Here is a 17,252-nt window from a genome sequence, read left to right as displayed (position 1 = left end):
TAGAGATTATGGGCAGTGGTGGCGACTGTTGGGTTGTGGTTGCGGTGGTGGTTATGGTAGGGTATTTTGGTTAATAAAAAAATAATTGTATTGGATAAATGGGTAATTGACTGTGTTAAAAGACAATAATGTCAATTCACTGTGTGTCATGACCATTAGGGTGTCATTGTTAACTTTATCAAACTTAAGAGATGTTATCGTTCAAAAATAACCCAACTTATATATAACTGATATTATGTCAAACTCAAGGAGTGTTGTTGTAATTAATCTAAAAATAAAATAAAATAAAAACAACAACCTGAGATTGAGAATGATATAGCCCCTTGCACAGACCTTTATCTTTATGTCACGGGCTAAAGCCATCTCACCGAATCACCTTCTTATCTCCGTACTCTCTCTCTCTCTCTCTCTGACTCAAACCATCTCACCTCCTTATCTCCATTCTCTCTCCTTTTATCTTCATTTTTTGGTTCTCTCTGTGTTTGAAAATGGCTTCTAAAAAGAAAAAAAAAGGCTCCTATGGCATCACCCATTTCATTCTAGCCCTTTTCTTCTTATCTCTCTCTTCAACATTTCATTTGCTGCAAAACAGCTGGATGAGTTGGTCCAAGATCAGACTATGTTCTTGCAATACCATAACGGTAAGCATATCTTCTCTGTCTATGAGTATCAATGAGCACACACACATAATATCACACACAAATATCAGTGAGTACACGCACAAGTTTGATTTTACTGAACCAGAAGTAATTGATGTCTACTTTTTGCTTAATTTCCCTCTCTTGGGGTCAGTTGTGGGAAGGGTTTTTTTCTTTCTTTCTTTCTTTTTCACAGAAACCAAATGGAGCTTGATTATCATAAAATTAGGGCAAGAGATTGAACGTGGAAGAGAGAGAGATTGTGAGTGATTTTTTTTTCTAGGGTTTCTGAAAATTTTCTTAGATATAAAGATGGAAGGGTAAATTTGTGATTTTGGGTATAGCTTTTCTCACTGTTCCATACTTCAATGTAAATTTTGAAAAGCTATCAAATTTCTCTAGATGAAGGGTAGTAGATATAAAAGATTGAAAGGGTAAACTTTTTGCTCTCACAAAGCTTGAAATTTCTCTCGATGAAGGGTACTATATATAATGTATAATCCTGTTGGAGAGAGCTAATTCCTTCCTGATTTTCTCTCTCTTTTAAGAGTTGTTTTATTCCGAAATTAAAACAATTGTATATATATGTATGAGTAATTACAAAGCGTTAATTTTATATATGTATGAGTAATTACAAAGGGTTTGATCCAGAGTATGAAATCAAGCCATTGGGCATTCAAAAAGATGGTTGAAAATAATTAAGCTGGTCTGTGATAAACATAGTTTTGCTAATTGAATTATTTCCTTAATATTCACAGTAGAATAATGGTGTGATCCATTAGAGCCTTCAGCATCTGTTTGTTTTCTCAAAATAATAGAATCAAAATAAATTAATCTTCACAAGGGGATGATCCAGAGTATGAAATCAAGCCATTGGGCATTCAAAAGATCCTTCAAAGCCGTTATCTAGCTTTCATAAAAGCTTCAAGTAAGCAAATATGCTGGTCTGCCATAAACATAGTTTAGCAAATTGAATAGTTTCCTTAATCTTAACAGTAGAATAATCGTTGAGATCGATCATTGGAGCCTTAAGCATCTGTTTGGTTTCGCAATGAAAATGAGGGAAACGTGAGGAAAATGTTACTTAAAAGTAAAATGGTTTTTTCATCTCACTCAAATTTTCTTGAAAACCCAAACAATTTTAAGGATTATCATTTATTCTTCAATGTAGAAGAAATGAAGATGAAGTACTTTTCTATTTGAAAACAATGGAGCATTGGGATGTTTGATATATTTGGTTAAAAGTGATTTAATTAATGATGCTGAACGTTTTTCATTATGCAGGGAAACAATTCAATATCTGTGAAGAGGCACGTCACTGGTGAATTTGGGAAGAAATATGTACATGCGGATTTTGATGATTGTTGCCTCTTTGTTATGGTCCTGCTGTTACTTGCCTCTTTGTTATGGGTGGTTCAGGAAAGACTACTCACTTCGATGATCCTTCTTGGCTTGTATATTTCAGCAACTCCAGAAGGAAGTGTTGAGAGGAATCCTAGTTAAAGTTAAAACTAGCCCTCGGTGGATATAATGGATTCCTAAAATGTGAGATGATGAGCTAGTGAGGCTACTCCATGACATAACAAAAAATGCTTGATAATTCGCGATGATATTTGCACAACAGAGGACTGGGACATACGTCTCAATTGGAAAGAGGAGTAGGAGCAAAGTATTACAACCACTATTTTTGACAGAGGCTGAAGCTTGAGAACTACTTCAAAACAAATGGTGGTTGATGGATTAGTAATTCATGTGGATTCACATGTAAACCCATTTGTTTGTTCCATGTCTTTAAGTAAAACTTTGCTGCGACTTGTCTTTCCAATTGAAAATGCAGATTACAGGATGTCCTAATCCTCTGTTGTCCAAATGTCATCAAGAACTATCAAGCATTTTTTTGTTATGTTGGACTTAATGGAGTAACCTAACTAGCTCATCGTCTCCCATATTGCGAATCCTCTTGATGTTTGTTTGTCTTGGATTTTCTGCTGTTCCAACATCCACAACATATATTGTTACTATTAGTTAATTTACTTAATTAATAGTAGACAAACATATTTGTTTATTTACTATTAACCTTTCACAAAATTAAAGTTGAAGTTATTAGTTCAATCCATCACTCACAAAGCCAAATCCTACTAATTCATAAGTTGATGCTGTTGGGAAACGTGAAAGTTTTAAAAACTTTTTGAGAGTTTTTTAAACAAAGATCTTGATTTATCGTATAGAGATAAATTTTATACAAAAATAAAATATGATGATACATTTAATTTAGGGATAAAAAATTTACATCAAGGTTTAAATAAACCTTATATCTCTCTTTTAAAGTGAATGTTCTCACTTATTCTAGATTCCTTTGTTAGATATTTTTTTTTTCAATTTTCATCTTCTCGGTAATGGTTTTGCCTTTAAGAATCACTCATAAGTCTTCATGAATGACCTTGGAAAATTAGGCTTGTGGGAGCCTCCATTAGATGAGAACACTAACCTTGAAATTCTAAAGAAATTCTAAAGAGAGAAAATATTCATTTTTCTTTCAAAAGTCACATCTAAAATATATATGGACTATGTATAAGTTAAGGAAAGGAAACGATAAATCCTTCTCAATCTCTAATTCACATATTTCAAATCTAATACGATTCTAATATCAAGTTGGGCTATGAGTGAGAATTCTTTGAGCTTATTATTTTTTTGGCTACAATGAATTAATAATTGGCCCGATCTATGAACCCAATTTAATTAATTTCTAATCCACTAAAAGAAATTAATTGAACTCCAATTAAATAATAAATAACCTCTAAATTAATATTGCATTTTGATATCCTCTATACATAATTAGTTATCGGGTAAATAAAGACATCAATCCGACTATTTAATTAATATATTTATTTTGGTACCTTTGATTATTTCCGCTTTGATCACAATAAAATATTTGTTTGACAAAAATAATAATTTAAATAAATAAATATATAATAAATTATTTTGTCTAAAAGCATACGAAAGCCTTCAAATTTACTTTGTGATCAACCATAATCAATACAAAAAAAATACAAGTAGCAATTATGCAAATATTGAAAATATAACCTGCTAACTATTAATTACATAATTACCCAAAGTGTTGATCTAAGAATTCCGAAAATTCCGCCAAACAAATCAAAGTAATTATTAAGTAATAAAAGGGTCTATACTTTTCTTATACTTAAGAGTCAAATGTTATGACGGTGATAGAGAGTAATTGCATACGACGGCTCTCGCAATATATCTCAACTTAACACGGATCCAGTTCAAATCTTAGTTAATAATGAGTCTATCCATAATTACCGATTATGAACAATTTATGATTACTATTTATATTCATGTATTGATCGTCATCACATACATGTATAAATATCTCTTATAATCAAATGGACAATATCAATTCCATAATGAATCGAAATATAATACATTGAATTCACCAATTGTATAAATCATAAATATTTCAGATATGTCATGAACATATGTCACTATAATCCAAATAGGAATTTACTATACCAGGGCATATAAATTTTAACAGTCCAAATAAAAATTTGTTATGCCAGGGCATATAAATTCCAACAGGTGCTGTGATTATAAGTTGGTCCCAGCATTGTTTGACAGTAGCTTTTGCATAAGGGGCTTGAAGAAATGCCGTTGAGATTCTGCCACTCTTGAGAGCGTCCACGTACTCATCAGATTGGGTGGCAATAATGTCGACCCTGATGTTATCTTTTTTGAAATGAAGCACATTCATCAAGTACTCCCTTATAATGTCATTGCCAAAACATCCAACTATGGCATTGCTCTTCTTGAGTGAGTTAACATTGGGGAATGGTTGGACACTGAGAATAGAAGTGAGATTGGCAGCGTAACCTTGTACCATGAAGAAAACCACGCAAAACCACAACACCACCACCACTCGAGTATAGTTCCGTACTTCCGTTTACTCCTTTCCCCTGTAATTTTAGAAATTCACATGCTTAAACATAGTGATAACATCTTCAATAAATTGTTTTGTGCACTTCTCAGTGTATATATATATATATATATCCCGATACGTACCTTGGGCTAAGAATAGTGAACAAAAGGTCAACCAAAGAATATTGCCGAGTTGATCCCTAGGAAATTGGGGATTGGTGCGGTGCTCCATGAGCCAAACTATAAAGATGGTGTACATCAAAATGACCAAATTGGCTAACCACACTTCCTTGGTTAATGGGGTCAAAAATATCAATCCATTGGGAGCTTGGAGATTCATTGGAATCACCATGGACGAGTGAATATTGGGTACCCCAAGGTTACCCTGTCAGCATGCCAACATGCTATCCCCATCCAATAAAAGCATGACACTTTTCCAACTTTCCATGTCAGCTCTTAACGGAGAAAAAGTTAACTCCGTCTATTTTCTTTTGTTAAAAAAAAAAAAAAAAACTTATTTCAAATTTCAAATTTCAAAATAAACATTGAAATCCATTCCACTTTCTCTCTCTCCTCGTTGCCCTAACTAGATCAAAACGTGTTTGCTCGAATCTACAATCGAGACCCTAGCGACGGCTGTGATGTATTCTCTTTGACCTCCGGCGTCGAGCTCGACGAGCACCGGGATGATCCCCTGCGCCATCGCAATCAACACATTCTTGTCGTCCTCCTGAATCAACCCCAGCAGTGAGTCCAACGCCGAGTTCTTCGACTCGGTGCTCCCAATCTGCAATCGAGTTATCAAGTTCCGAGCCTCGACTCGTACGGACTCCTTCTTCGACGTCGACGACGACCTCAGAACGACTCCCAATCTGCAACCGAGTTATCAAGTTCTGAGCCTCGACTCGATCGGACTCCCTCTTCGACGACCTCAGAACGGCGTCGTCGTGTAGCACCCCGCTCTTGATCAAAACACCGGAGTCTCTGATCTGCCGGTCCAGCTTCACGGAGACCGAATCGACGTCGTTCTGCGTCTTGAGCTTGCCGCCGAGGAGGGTCTAATTTCGACAGGCTTTAGAGAGGGAAAGTGCGTCGGAGAGAGTATCGGAGACAGAATGGAACAGTTTTAGAGAGAGAGAGTTGGGAGGTGAGTCGGCGAGGTCGGCGAGTTGAGTCTTGAGATCGGCGAGTTTGGTTTTGATCAGAGACCACTTGCCTCTGAAGTTCTGTGTGTTGTATCGAGTCCAGTAATGATTGAAAAAGCTGATTTTAAAGGTCAATGTGTTCGTTTTCTGGTTCTTTCATGGCGGATTACGGTCTAAGAATATTGGGATTTCAACAGATATGTAAAATTGCAGCAGGACCTTCTGTTACCATCTCGCGTGTTTAATTGCAGGATCTGATGATTAGTCCTACACAAATATTTTTTTCTTCCAGATAGCGTTCATATTTATTCTTTTTTTTTTTTTTTTTTTTTTTTTTTTCTTTCTTTCCCTTTTTTAACTTTAATTTACGAACATTTTTTTTTTTAATTTCTGAAAATTACTATATATTAACATAATTGATCACTGAAAACATAAGTAAATGCATGTCAGTATTCACATAATTGAGGTTTGCCCACAGTTCATGCGTTTTATTGGTGGGCTTTAGGAAATTTGGATATCATGGGTATTAGCAGCAAGATGGTTTTCTAATGTATAGTCAAGAGGTTGATTGTTTAGTATGATTCTTTGCTGCTGCAGTCGCGTTCTTGCTTGGATAGTATGATTGAGACTATATTTGGTATGCTTATAGGAGAATGGGTCTGTGCCTATCGGTGTTTATATTTTTGCTTGGATAGTATGGTCGTTCTTGGCTTTGGTTCAATGCCAATCTGTTGCGGATTTGCTGCACTCTTTTTCTGTGGTTCATGTTGCCTTGTGCGCTCTCTGAATCTCTATGTGGCTGTGATTTTGCTTTTGATGGAGATGGGCATTTGGTTTGCTTTTGGAGAATGGGTTCTTTGCCCATCTGTTGTTGCTTCATTTTTGGGGTCTATCTGCCTTGTGAATGCATTGCTTGTGTGGGGTGGTGTCTTGTGATAGCTGGGGGTTTTTGAATTGGTTCAATCTCTTTGGGAAGCTTGGATTTATTGTGGAATGTGAAGTTTTTTTTTTTTTTTTTCCCTGCACTCTGTGTTTGTGCCTTGTGTAGGCTGTGTTTTACTGCTTTATGAATGTATTCTAAAGGTTCTCATAGTGTGTTGTGTTTTGGCAAAGGTATCCTTATTGTTGGTTTCTTTCTTTGCCTTCTATGTTTCTCAGGCGAGGGTATGCCCTCGGATCTTCCCTGTATTATATTATTTCATTTTATATGAGGCTAATCTTGTTTGATTTTCTTAAAATTGTTAACCCTGATGTTATACTTAAAATAGTTGGATTTTTTATAAACACAACTAAATTTTGTTGTGATTTAAGTTCTGCAAAACCATGGTGTGTCCCAGATCCTCAATGATTGATATTAATAGAGCATGAGACATTACATTTCTATACTTAACAACACTGTTTACACTAAAAATTTAAGTCCTGCAATTGTAATTAACAACCTATTAACAACCTCCTATTACAAAAATCATTTCCTCAACAAAAATTAAACAGTGTTATAGAACTATTTAAGAACCTATAGAATACATCCCTAAAGCAGTAAAACACAGCCTACACAAGGCACAAACACAGAGTGCAGAAAACAGAAGAAAAAAAAAAATACTGCATATCCCACAATAAATCCAAGCTTCTCAAAGAGATTGAACCAATTCAAAAACCCCCAGCTCTCACAAGACACCACCCAACACTAGCAAAGTGAAGCAACAACAGAAGAAGAGTGCAACAAATCTGCAACAGAAGTCCTGGTGTTGTACTTAAAATTGTTGGATTTTTTATAAACACAACTAAATTTTGTTGTGATTTAAGTTCTGCAAAACCATGGTGTGTCCCAAATCCTCAATGATTGATATCAACAGAGCATGAAAACTTAAAAGACATTACATTCCTATACTTAACACTGTTTACACTGAAATTTTAAGTCCTGCTATTATAATTAACAACATGTTTATACTGGAAACAACTTGCTATTACAAAAATCCTCTTCTCAACAACAAATGACATTAACATTCAAAATATCCTCTTCTGGCCTTGGCTGCTCCACAACCTCTGCAAATCACTTGCTTGCATCAAGATCATTCCTATAAGCATGTAACAATAAAATTATGTTACTCATCCAAAAAAATCATATAAGTGATAACCATCATATGTTGAATAATACCTGAGTTGTTGCTCGCATTGGAGTGACGTATGAATAACACCAGGATTGAAAATGTTTGTATGTAGTTGTTGCCCAAATGAATGAAGAGTTGGAGCATGAAAAGGAGCAGGAACAGGTGGGAGAGAAAGCACTGGAGCACTGGGCACATTATAAGTGTTGTGTAATGGTTGCCCTGCAAGTCAGAATTAAAATGTATAATTGTACATCTATTGACTTGACAGTAAACTAAAATTGAATAAATTTAGTGTTTTATTACCTTTTTTTTGCCTACGTTTCCTTTTCTCCAAATAGCTTTTTATTCGAGCATTCGTTACTCCTTTTGCTTTCACATGTGAAGGATCCAACACAATCATTTCCTCTAAATGTCCACCAATCTTCATGAGATCACTAGAAGTATTGTCATTTTCTTTATTTGGATTGAAGGTTTCCATAAGTTTTTGTGCATCCTCCCACATTAATTGCACATGTTTCTTGGCCAAACTTTTTCCCTCAGCGGTCATAACCAAGTGATTGATAGCGCGATAAGATTGCTGAAGTAAGATGCTTCTTTCTAGAGTCAAAGATGATTTCTTATTTCTAGACGACCCACCAACTTCAAATGGAGGCTGTTTAGATTTCACATACTTTGTCCATCTTTCTAAAATATATTGAGATGGTATATCATGAATATTCCATAAATTGAAAACCTTCAGTGCATGCCGACACAACCACCCAGTAGACTCAAACAACTTACAAGAACACACTACATTAAAATTAGATGAATCAAAATTTATAACGTAATGCTTATCACCTCCCACAAAAGCACGATAAATGAAGATTGTAGAAAGATTTGATAACAACTCTAATTTCACTGCCAAACTAGAAAGCACCGCATCTTCAAATAAGTAATAAATATTATTTGTGTAAACACAAGTTGCTTGTTTCAGCATTTTGGAATCCTTCGCTTTCATTTGTATTATGCCATGCTTACTACGATAATCTTCATTAGCTTCAGCTAACCGCATCTTCTCACATTGTTTTTCATAATGTTGCACAAATTCCATTAAAGTCATAGCTTTAGAGGACATCTTTTGCAAAACATTGTTCATACTCTCACTTCTTTGAGTTGATTTAGCACGGAAAGTGAAAGTGTCAAGACTAAACGCTGGACACCACTTCTCTCTAAGTCCATAAAGTGACTTAAGCCATTTGTTATCCGCAATGCCAAACTTCGTTATCATTAGACTCCATGTTGATTCAAAATCATCTATTGCTTCAGAATGTAGACACTTCTGAAACAAAGTTTTGAACTCGTAATTTCCATACAAGGTCCCAAGCTTTTGAGTGGCATTTTTTGAAATATGCCATGAACAAAGACGATGACAAGTGTTTGGAAAAACTTTTTTAATGGCATTTGCCATTGCTTGACATTGATCAGTAAATATGTCTTGGGTGCCTTGTTATCCATCGCCTCTAAAAATTCCTCGAACAACCAAACAAAAGAATCTGTGGTCTCATCTACAAGAAATGCACAACCAAATAAAATATTCTTCCTATGATGATTAACTCCTACGAATGGAGCAAAAATCATATCATATCTGTTTGTTCGATACGTGGTATCAAAAACAATAACATCCCCAAAATAGTCATAGTCTAATCTCGATCTTCCATCTCTCCAAAAAAAATTTGCCAAACGACCTTCTGCATTTAATTCCTCACTGTGAAAGAATATATGGTCTTCAGCTCGACATTGCTTAAAGTGTTTTATTACGCTTTGTGCATCTCCTCTTTGAATCAAACTTTTCTTTTTCTCATTAGCAAAATTTTGACAATCTCTTAAAGTGAACCCGACATTTTCAGATCCACCAACTTCCTTCGAAAGATATGAGTAAGCTTTTGTCCCTTTTATACCAGCACCAACCATAGAATTTAGAACACTTGCACTAGCTGAATCTATGTTTCTGCTTATTCTTAAAAACTGTCTTTCTTCTTGATCAACAAAGTTATGGTTGTGTTCATCATTGATATAACTAATTTCCCAAATTCCTTCTGCAATTACAAATTTAATTAGAGCTTTACAACTTGTTCGGGTCACTAGTCTTCTTATTTTTTTCGGATTAAAAGGATCACCATCGCGATATTGTCCTGCATTTGCACATAAGAACTCCTGTTGTTTAATAACTCCACCACTAGTATACCGAAAGTTTCCTTTTCGAACACCAAAACCCTTTCGCAGGGCATACTTACAATATAACCTATATGCTTCATCTTCACTGGAAACCCTCATTCCAATTTTAAGATCATCAATATCATCATTCAAAGATTCCATTTAATAAATTAGGTATGATAACACACCTGTAAACCAAATACATTATAAACCAACGAAAAATAATGTTACAAACATAATACTTGTACTTTATTTTTTCTTTATTATACACTGATTGTGAATTTGTTAAAATTATATGTCTAGGTTCTTACTGGTGGTTGAGGAGATGTTTCGGATGAGAACAACAATGAGTTTTCTACTCTAGTGTTGTTGAAGTCTCAAAAAGAAGAAGCTGAAAAAGAAAAAAAAAAGTTGCCTTCTATTCAATTAGAGCCAAAACCACATTGAACTCTTATACTCTATTCTCTTAATCATTTATGTAAGGATAATAATCCAGAGATTGTCTGTTTAGTGGAGCCAATGGTTGAAGTCACCAAAAGCTACAGATACCAAATGCAAGAACGAAATACAATAGGAACATTTTGGCTATATTACCCTACAGTTACTGAACGAAAACCCAAGTAAAGGTCAAATCCAATGTTCCTAATGACATCATCCGGATTTCGGTTTACACAAGATTCCAATAATTATCAGATAAATTATATATAATTTATTAAATAATGAATATCACAACTGATTCCAATGTGAAACAGAAATTTAACACATACAGAATCACAGATGAATCTAATTGTGAGACTAGATGATGTGGGTTGGTTCCAGTCATTTTGTTAAGATTTGGGCGTAGAGGTTCATTTTGTTTGATTGCAATTTATACAACAATCAACCATTTTAGTATCTATTTGTAGAAGATTATAGGTCGTGTAATCTTTTTGTTATTGTCAAATGATATGAAAAATATAAAACATCATTAAGGGTGGTATTCTATTCAATAAGAAAATGACACATAAAAAAGGGAATTGACTTATCTGTGAACTCCAGAAGATTTATGGAAACTTTAATATTCTTTGGAAGATCTTGGAAGATATAGTACAATTCTGTGATTGACGACCTCTGGTATAAAGAGATAGATGAAGATATAATTTGTTTTTAAAGGAAGTGGGGTTTGGAGATAACATTGTTTCCAAAAAAGGAAAATGAGAAAAAGATGTGCAAATTGACACATAAAAAAAGGGAATTGACTTAACTTTGCACTCCAAAAGATCAGTGGAAGCTTTTTTGGAAGATTTGGTACAGTTCGGTGACTGAAGGCTTTTGGTAGAAAGAGACAGATGCAAATATAATTTGGTCTTAAAGAAAGTGGGTTAGAGGTTTGGAGATAATATTGTTTCCAAAAAAAGAAAATGAGAAAAAGATTGCAACAATTTAGGCGGGATTATGTGAAAGAAGAATTTGGGTTTCGCGGGATAACAAAATAAATTTTGATGGTGTTTGTGTTTGCTGAAAGTGAAAGGAGACGGAGTTAACTTTTTGATAGTTAACTTTATGTTATGAGCTGACGTGGAAAGTTGGAAAAGTGTCATGCTTTTATTGGATGGGGATAGCATGTTGGCATGCTGACGGGGTAACCTTGGGGTACCCAATATTCTCTCCACCATGGACATACCTAACGAAGTAAATGGCTAAGTAAATTTTACGCCCTTCGAACGGTAAGCAAATGCCATTATATCACCAATGGTACCATCCAAAGTCTTCCATCCATTTTTTTACACAGGTAATAAACATGCCAGTATTTGTTAGAAGTAAACAATTGAATGGAGAAAAATAAACAATAGAGAATATTCATAACTCATAGAACAATAATCGCCTCCTCGTGAGTGAGGACCAACTTTTTTTCATTACTCGCTAGATAAAAAATTTGAATTGGATATAAGTTTTTGAATATAAATTATATTTGCGAAATCTTACTGAAATTTTTGGTTGAATAAGTAGAAATTGATTATTTATGATTTAAATAGAAATTTCTAAAGTAAAACTTATTTAATACAGTATTTATGTTGGTGAAGAAAAATAAGAGTTGTTGGTAATTTTTTTAAAAGAATATATAAATATATAAAGCCTCATATAACTATAAGAAAATCAGTTTTGAACATGGATAATTATGTGTGGCTTGACATATCATCAAGGAAATAATTATGATGAGGTCAGTCCCTCATTGAGAATAATTTCAAGATTTATGAAAGTAAAAAAGACCTTGTCTCAATTCAGTAATTAATAAATGTAGAGATGTAAAATTTTCTTAAAAAAAAAAACCATTAACAATATAGGTCAGCATAATAAATGAAGGAAAAATGACATGTAGTCGAATTTTAGGCAAATCTAGTGATCACATCTGTTTCTACTCATGTTAAAAAGTTATTTGATCATAATCATAATTGAAAAACCAGAGGACGGTAATAGGTGTATTACCCCGTCAGCGACAGTATTAACTAAATCATCGTTGGTGCCATTGACCTCCACAAACGAATAAGTGGTGCTCGAAGTCTTCATCGCCTCCTTAAATACATCAATACAAAAACCACTGTATATCTTCTCATTAGGGTTCTTGATGGACTGGTGTATATTTACAAACTGCTCAGAAAAGGTGTTGTGTGGAACTCCGATTATCACTGGTTTTTCAACAGTATGTTTTGCTTTAACATCTATGATAGCACTCACGGTTGCTGCTATGTTCTTAGCTTCTGGTATGGACGTTCCGGAGAGAATGAGAAGGAGAATGAATGAAGCTTGGAATAATAAAGAAACAGGTACCCAAGCTGTTCTCAGTTGGAAACACAAAGCCATATATCTTTTGACTTAGAAACAGATCTTCAGAGAGTGACAACTTGTATGAGATTATTTGAAACAAATCCACCATTTTTCTAGATTGAAAATTCTGAGACATTCAATTAATAAATATATAGAAATTTCTAGGATATTTCCTCTCAACCTTACATGGCTCGTTTATAATTTGTTGACAACCATTTTGGTAAATTTTGTATTGATGACATGGTAGTAGAAAATGGTGATATTCCACGTAGATTGAAGTTGAAAATACATGCAAAGATGGGAAGAGTATTTTGAATAAGTAGTGGATAAAGATCATTGTTTTAAGACTTATCTTTTAGTTAGTTTTAGTTGCATAATTATGTTAGTTTATTTTGAATTTATAGTTTAGTTTTGATAAAGTTGTAATTCAAGTAAAATACTTACATATAGGAATTTGTTTCTATATTTTATTGTATAAATAATCAAAGAGGCATGCTGAGATAGAGGTTCAGCACCCTCAGAATCTTTTAATTATTAGTATTGCTTTCTCAAGCTCTTTCCTCATATAGCATCCTTAATTGCTATCTCTATCTCTCTCCCTTTCTATTTCAGTCTCGTTCTATTTCTCTCCCTATATCTCTCTCCCTATCTCTTCTCCCTATCATTTTCTATATATATTTCTCTCCCCTTTCTAATACATATTATTATTATTATATATTATTCATTGATAAAGTCCTTTTAATTTAAGCAATTAGAACTCAAAGAGGAGTTATATTTGTTCTCTTTCTCCTCGCGTCGCCTGATAGTTAATATTCTCAAAGAGACTGTAGTTGACAACTCACACTCGAACCATACAATTGGTTCTGGCACGCCCGCACCACATCAATTCTGAATCAGATCTCAGTAGCCGATTTTAGCGTCAACATTCTTGGCACGCCCAGTGGGACATCAATTCCGAATCGGATCTAAGGAGCCTATTTTAGCGTCAACATTCTTGGTACGCCCAGTGGGACCCCACTAGGTGAGTGATTTATAATAAAAAATATGTAGTCGACTTCTCAACCGACATACAAATATTCTGATTAGTCAAATCAGCCAATGTACCAGTATTCTAATAAGCCATATAGTTGGCCAGACGATTATCGGCAAGTTCAAGTAAACGATTATTGGCATGTACCAATAGTCGATTATCAGTAGACGCCAACAGCCACTGATTATCGGCATGTTCTAACAATCGATTATCAGCAAGTACCGATAGTCGATTATCTGGAGGGGCCAACAGTCGCTGATTATCGGCAAGTTTCAGCATTACAATATCGGCAAGTTTTAGCAGCCTATCAGCAGACGTCAGCAACCGATTATCGGCAAGTGGTAAATCAACATGTCACCCCCGTATCACAATCTTCGGTACTCGGGGGGCAGCCGAAGGCCAATCAGTAAGAAAGTTGGCCAGAATTTAAGCAGAGGATAAAAACATTAATGGCACAAATATAGGAGGAGCCAACAGTCGCTGATTATCAGCAAGTTTCAGCATCAGAATATCGGCAAGTTTCAGCAGCCGATTATCTGCAGACGCCAGCAACCGATTATCGGCAAGTGGTAAATCAGCATGTCACCCCCGTATCACAAACTTTGGTACTCGGGGGGCAGCCGATGGCCAATCAGCAAGAAGGTTAGCCAGAATTTAAGTAGAGGATGAAAACATTAATGACTCAAATACAACGCCTACCAGTTATGCCGATTCCCCCTCAGAGAAAACAGTAAGAAATAAGAGAGATTGATCAGGAGATTAAAGAATTGATAGCTCAACTTATCCAGGCCGAGGTAGCTCAAGGGCAAAAACGTGCTCAGCTTATGTACAGGAAACCTTATCCTGACCAAGTGGTAATTCATCATATCACCCCTGTATCACAACCTCTGTTACATGAGGGGCTGTCGATAACTAGTACCGAAATTAGCCAGTCTTGCCGATCTTTGCAGGAAATTTTACCAGAAAATTGGCAGCAAAGTTTGCCAGAATATTATCAATTACTGACTGCCGATTATCAGCAGGCGGTAAATCAATCACAACAGATGACTTATCAACAACAAAGTTGGAAAAGCTATCAGCATGTTACTGATGAATGGAAGGGTACAAATCGGCTGAAAACAAAGCGGCCTATGTACCAAAATTCTTTGCCGATTGTGACATTTAATAATCGGCAAAAACAATCATTAGCTAAAAGAATCGTTTTAACTCGCTGTCCTCAGACCAATTTCAAGAAAAGAAGAAAAAAAAAACTAGCCGATGTTAATTTCAAAAGGTTACTTAGAGCTAAGTTGAGAAAATCGGCTGAGGCAAAATCAGCTGAAAGAAAATCAGCTAAGACAAAATCGGCTGAAAGAAAATCGACTAAGGCAGAATTAGCTAAAAGAAAATTGGCAAGGGTACTTAGAAATCGGCTGAGGCAAAACCGGTCTGGGTTCTTAGAAATCGGTTGAGAAAATCGGCTAAAAAACCAGCGGCTGCCAGGGGGCATGTGATTGCAAACCCCCAACAAAAGTTAGTAGATCCATACGCTCCACTTCAGCCAACCAATTATAGTTGGGTAATGCTTGCCGATCAATGGATTTTTGGGCATAATGCAGTCCTGCCAATTCAGTTGAATGTGAAATCGGCTGAAAAGAAAGCTAAGAAAACTCCCTGCTGGCACAGTTTTATTCATTTAGTAGAGATAATAGGCAGATCGGCTAGAATGACGCTTCACAATAATTTAATTCCTGTCGATTATGATCATTAGTTGCTAGCGGAGTTAGAAAGTACATGGGGGGCAAGTCCTTCCTGTGTTTATGGGCAAGTGATATCAACAAATATTCTGATAATCTATGAAGAAGCCTAAATCGGTAGACTTGGCTAATTTAGCTAAATAAAGATCATTTTAGGGGTGATTCAAAAGAAATAAAGCTTTGGAACTCATTAATTTGCAATCTTATTCCAAGTGACTAGTGCAGCCTTTGCTCAAAATTTCCTTCCAATGTACTTTCAATTTCAAATATCTTATCGGCTTGGACGGTCGACAGCCGATAAGACATTTAAAATTAGGGGGCATTGTTGACACCCATTTTGGTAAATTTTGTATTGATGACATGGCAATTAGCTTAAGCTAAAGATGGGACATTCGACAATAATGTGGCCTGATGATGTGGATATATTTTGGTTGAATGGAGTTGTATGTTTTTCCTGGAATTCAAGTTGCATGCAAAGATGGGAAGAATAGTTTGAATAAATGGTGGATAAAGATCATTGTTTTAAGATTTATCTGTTGGTTGGTTTTAATTAAATATTTATGTTTATCTCTAGGATTAGTTTAATTTAAATTAATAATTAATTAAGTGATAGAGTTGTAATGCAAGTAAAATACTTGCATATAGGAGTTTGTTTCTATGATTTATTCTATAAATAAATAAGGAGGCATGTTGAGAAAGAGGTCCAGCACCCTCAGAATCATTTTATTATTGTGTTTGCTTTCTCAAGCTCTTTCCCTATTTTTCTCTATCTCTATCTCTTTCCCTCTCTATTTCAATCTCGTTCTATTTCTCTCCCTACATCTCTTTCTCCCTATCTCTTTTCCCTATCACTTTCTATATCTATATTTTCTCCCCTTTCTAGTCTCAAATTGTTACTATAATTATTCATTGTTAAAGTCCTTTTAATTAAGGCAATATTGAACTCACAGAGGAGTATATTTGTTCTCTTTCTCTTCCATTGCCTGATAGTCAATATTCTCAAAGAAACTACAAGTTGACAACTCACACTCGAATCATACAATTGGTTCTGGTACGCCCGCATTATATCAATTCCGAATCGGATATTAGGAGCCAATTTTAGCGTCAACGTTCTTAGCACGCCCGGTGGGATATCAATTCCAAATCGGATCTACGGAGCCGATTTTAGAGTCAACATTCTTGGCACGCCCGGTGAGACCCCACTAGGTGAGTGATTTATAGTAAAAAATATGCAGTCGACTTCTCAACCGACATACAAATATTCTGATCAGTCAAATCAACCGATGTACCAGTATTCTAATCAGCCATATGGCTGACCAGACGATTATCGGCATGTTCAAGTAAATGATTATCAGCATGTTCCAGCAGTCGATTATTAGCAGACGCCAACAGCCACCGATTAACGGCATGTTCCAACAGTTGATTATCGGCAAGTACCGATAGTCGATTATCTGGAGGAGCCAATAGTCGCTGATTATCGACAAGTTTCAGCATCAGAATATCGGCAAGTTTCAGTAGTCGATTTTCGGCAGACGTTAGCAACCGATTATAGGCAAGTGGTACATCAGCATGTCACCCCCGTATCGCAATCTTCAGTACTCGAGAGGCAGTCGATGGCCAATCAGCAAGAAAGTTGGCCATAATTTAAGCAGAGGATGAAAACA

General features: G+C 35.4%; 1 protein-coding gene across 1 annotated transcript; it reads left to right on the top strand.

Moving 5' to 3' along the window:
* The first annotated feature begins 336 nt into the window (after positions 1 to 336).
* On the top strand, positions 337 to 2,708 carry LOC132273687 (uncharacterized). Its single transcript, XM_059774712.1, has 2 exons — positions 337 to 641; positions 1,923 to 2,708. Exons 1-2 carry the CDS (start codon positions 489 to 491, stop codon positions 2,139 to 2,141), a joined length of 372 nt encoding a protein of 123 aa, XP_059630695.1. The 5' UTR covers positions 337 to 488; the 3' UTR covers positions 2,142 to 2,708.
* Positions 2,709 to 17,252: the final 14,544 nt, after the last annotated feature.

This window comes from Cornus florida, unplaced genomic scaffold (genome assembly GCF_030987335.1).
Source record: "Cornus florida cultivar Cherokee Brave unplaced genomic scaffold, ASM3098733v1 CherokeeBrave_3.0.0_Hap2_Chr09, whole genome shotgun sequence".
NCBI classification, from domain to species: Eukaryota; Viridiplantae; Streptophyta; class Magnoliopsida; order Cornales; family Cornaceae; genus Cornus; species Cornus florida.
This window is presented reverse-complemented; position numbering and strand designations above follow the sequence as displayed.